At 52.0% G+C, this 1,423-nt stretch overlaps 1 protein-coding gene across 1 annotated transcript; it reads right to left on the reverse strand.

Moving 5' to 3' along the window:
- Nucleotides 1–299: 299 nt before the first annotated feature.
- LOC309560553 (uncharacterized protein) lies at nucleotides 300–1,088 on the reverse strand (the record flags this gene model as incomplete). Its single annotated transcript, XM_082264181.1, has 1 exon — nucleotides 300–1,088. The coding sequence occupies one exon, from the start codon at nucleotides 1,086–1,088 to the stop codon at nucleotides 300–302; it is 789 nt and encodes a 262-aa protein (XP_082120307.1).
- Nucleotides 1,089–1,423: the final 335 nt, after the last annotated feature.

Here is a 1,423-nt window from a genome sequence, read left to right on the forward strand (position 1 = left end):
AGGGGTAGGAGGGAACGCATACCCGATTCGGAAGGACCACGGTTGAACCAAAGCATCTACTCCTGCTGAATTCTGGGCAGGGTATCTTGTGAAAAAACTAGGTGCTTTGGCATTCTGGGGGGATGCAAATAGGTCCCACTAAGAACTGCCCCAGTGTTGACAGATCCACCGAAACACACAGTTGTCCAGGGACCACTCGTTGTTGTTGATGAATTCCCTGGACAGGAGATCCGCCAAATGATTCTGGGAGGCTGGCAGATACGCTGCTCAGAGGTTTACAAGGTTCTCCTCGGCCCATGCTAAGATTGGGCCACTTTGCGTGACAATGACCTGCTGTGGGTCCCCCCTTGGTTCTGGACGTAGGCTACCGCCGCCCTGTTGTCCATACGTAACAGGAGGGAGTTGCCCACGAGATGAGGTGCCAAGTGCGATATAGCTTCCCAGGCTGCCCTCAGCTCCAGAATGTTTGATACTACATCCTCCGAGTCGAACTGCCATCTTCCTTGGATCAACTGGTCCCTGAAGTGTGCCCCCCAGCCCAACCGACTTGCATCAGTTGTAAGTGTGATCCATGAGATGGGGCCAAGATGGCAATGATTTTGAAGGTTGGGCAGCTTCGTCCACCACCATAGGCTGGACTTCATTGATACCGTGATCAACACCTCCTGGGAAAGGGACCTCCTTCTCCACTGGGATAGAAACCCCTGTTGAAAAGCACGGAGATGCCAGCGGGCCCACTTTACCATCGGGATACATGAGGAAAAGGTTCCGAGGAGACTCAGACATTCCAATGCCGACATGGCTTTGCTCGCCAGGGCCTTCTTCACCTTCCCTGTGATTATGGGAATCTTCTCGGGTGGCGGTGACACTGCCCTCCTCCGTGTGTCGAACAGTGCCCCTAAGTATATCATCTTTTGGGCTGTAGTAAGCTGGCTCTTCGAGTGATTGATTAGCCATCCGTACCTCATCAGTGTGTCCAAGACTTGTTGAACATGGATCTTTAGGAGTTCTTTGTCCTGCGACAGGATGAGAATGTCATCTAGATAAGGTAAGACACGGACCCCCTTCTCCCGGAGGGGTGCCAGCATTGCCACCAACACTTTGGTGAAGGTTCTGGGGGCTGTGGATATGCCGAAAGGCAAACACTGGAACTGTAGGTGAAGTTCCCCTATCTTGAACCTTAGGAACGACTGGAAGTCGTGAAGTATTGGTATATGCAGATACGCATCCTGAAGGTCTATAGAGACCATCCAGTTGCCTGGTTGCACAGTTAGGATGACCGTGTTTAGGGATTCCATCTTGAACCGCTCGAGGCGGATAAACTTGTTCAACCGCTTCAGAACTGGCCTCCATCCTCCCGCCTTTTTGCGTACCAAGAAGACTGGGGAATAAAAGCCTAAGAATCTTTCTGACTCCGGCACTG

The sequence above is a fragment of the Pelophylax lessonae genome, assembly GCF_965119305.1.
Source record: "Pelophylax lessonae genome assembly, chromosome: 7".
NCBI classification, from domain to species: domain Eukaryota; kingdom Metazoa; phylum Chordata; class Amphibia; order Anura; family Ranidae; genus Pelophylax; species Pelophylax lessonae.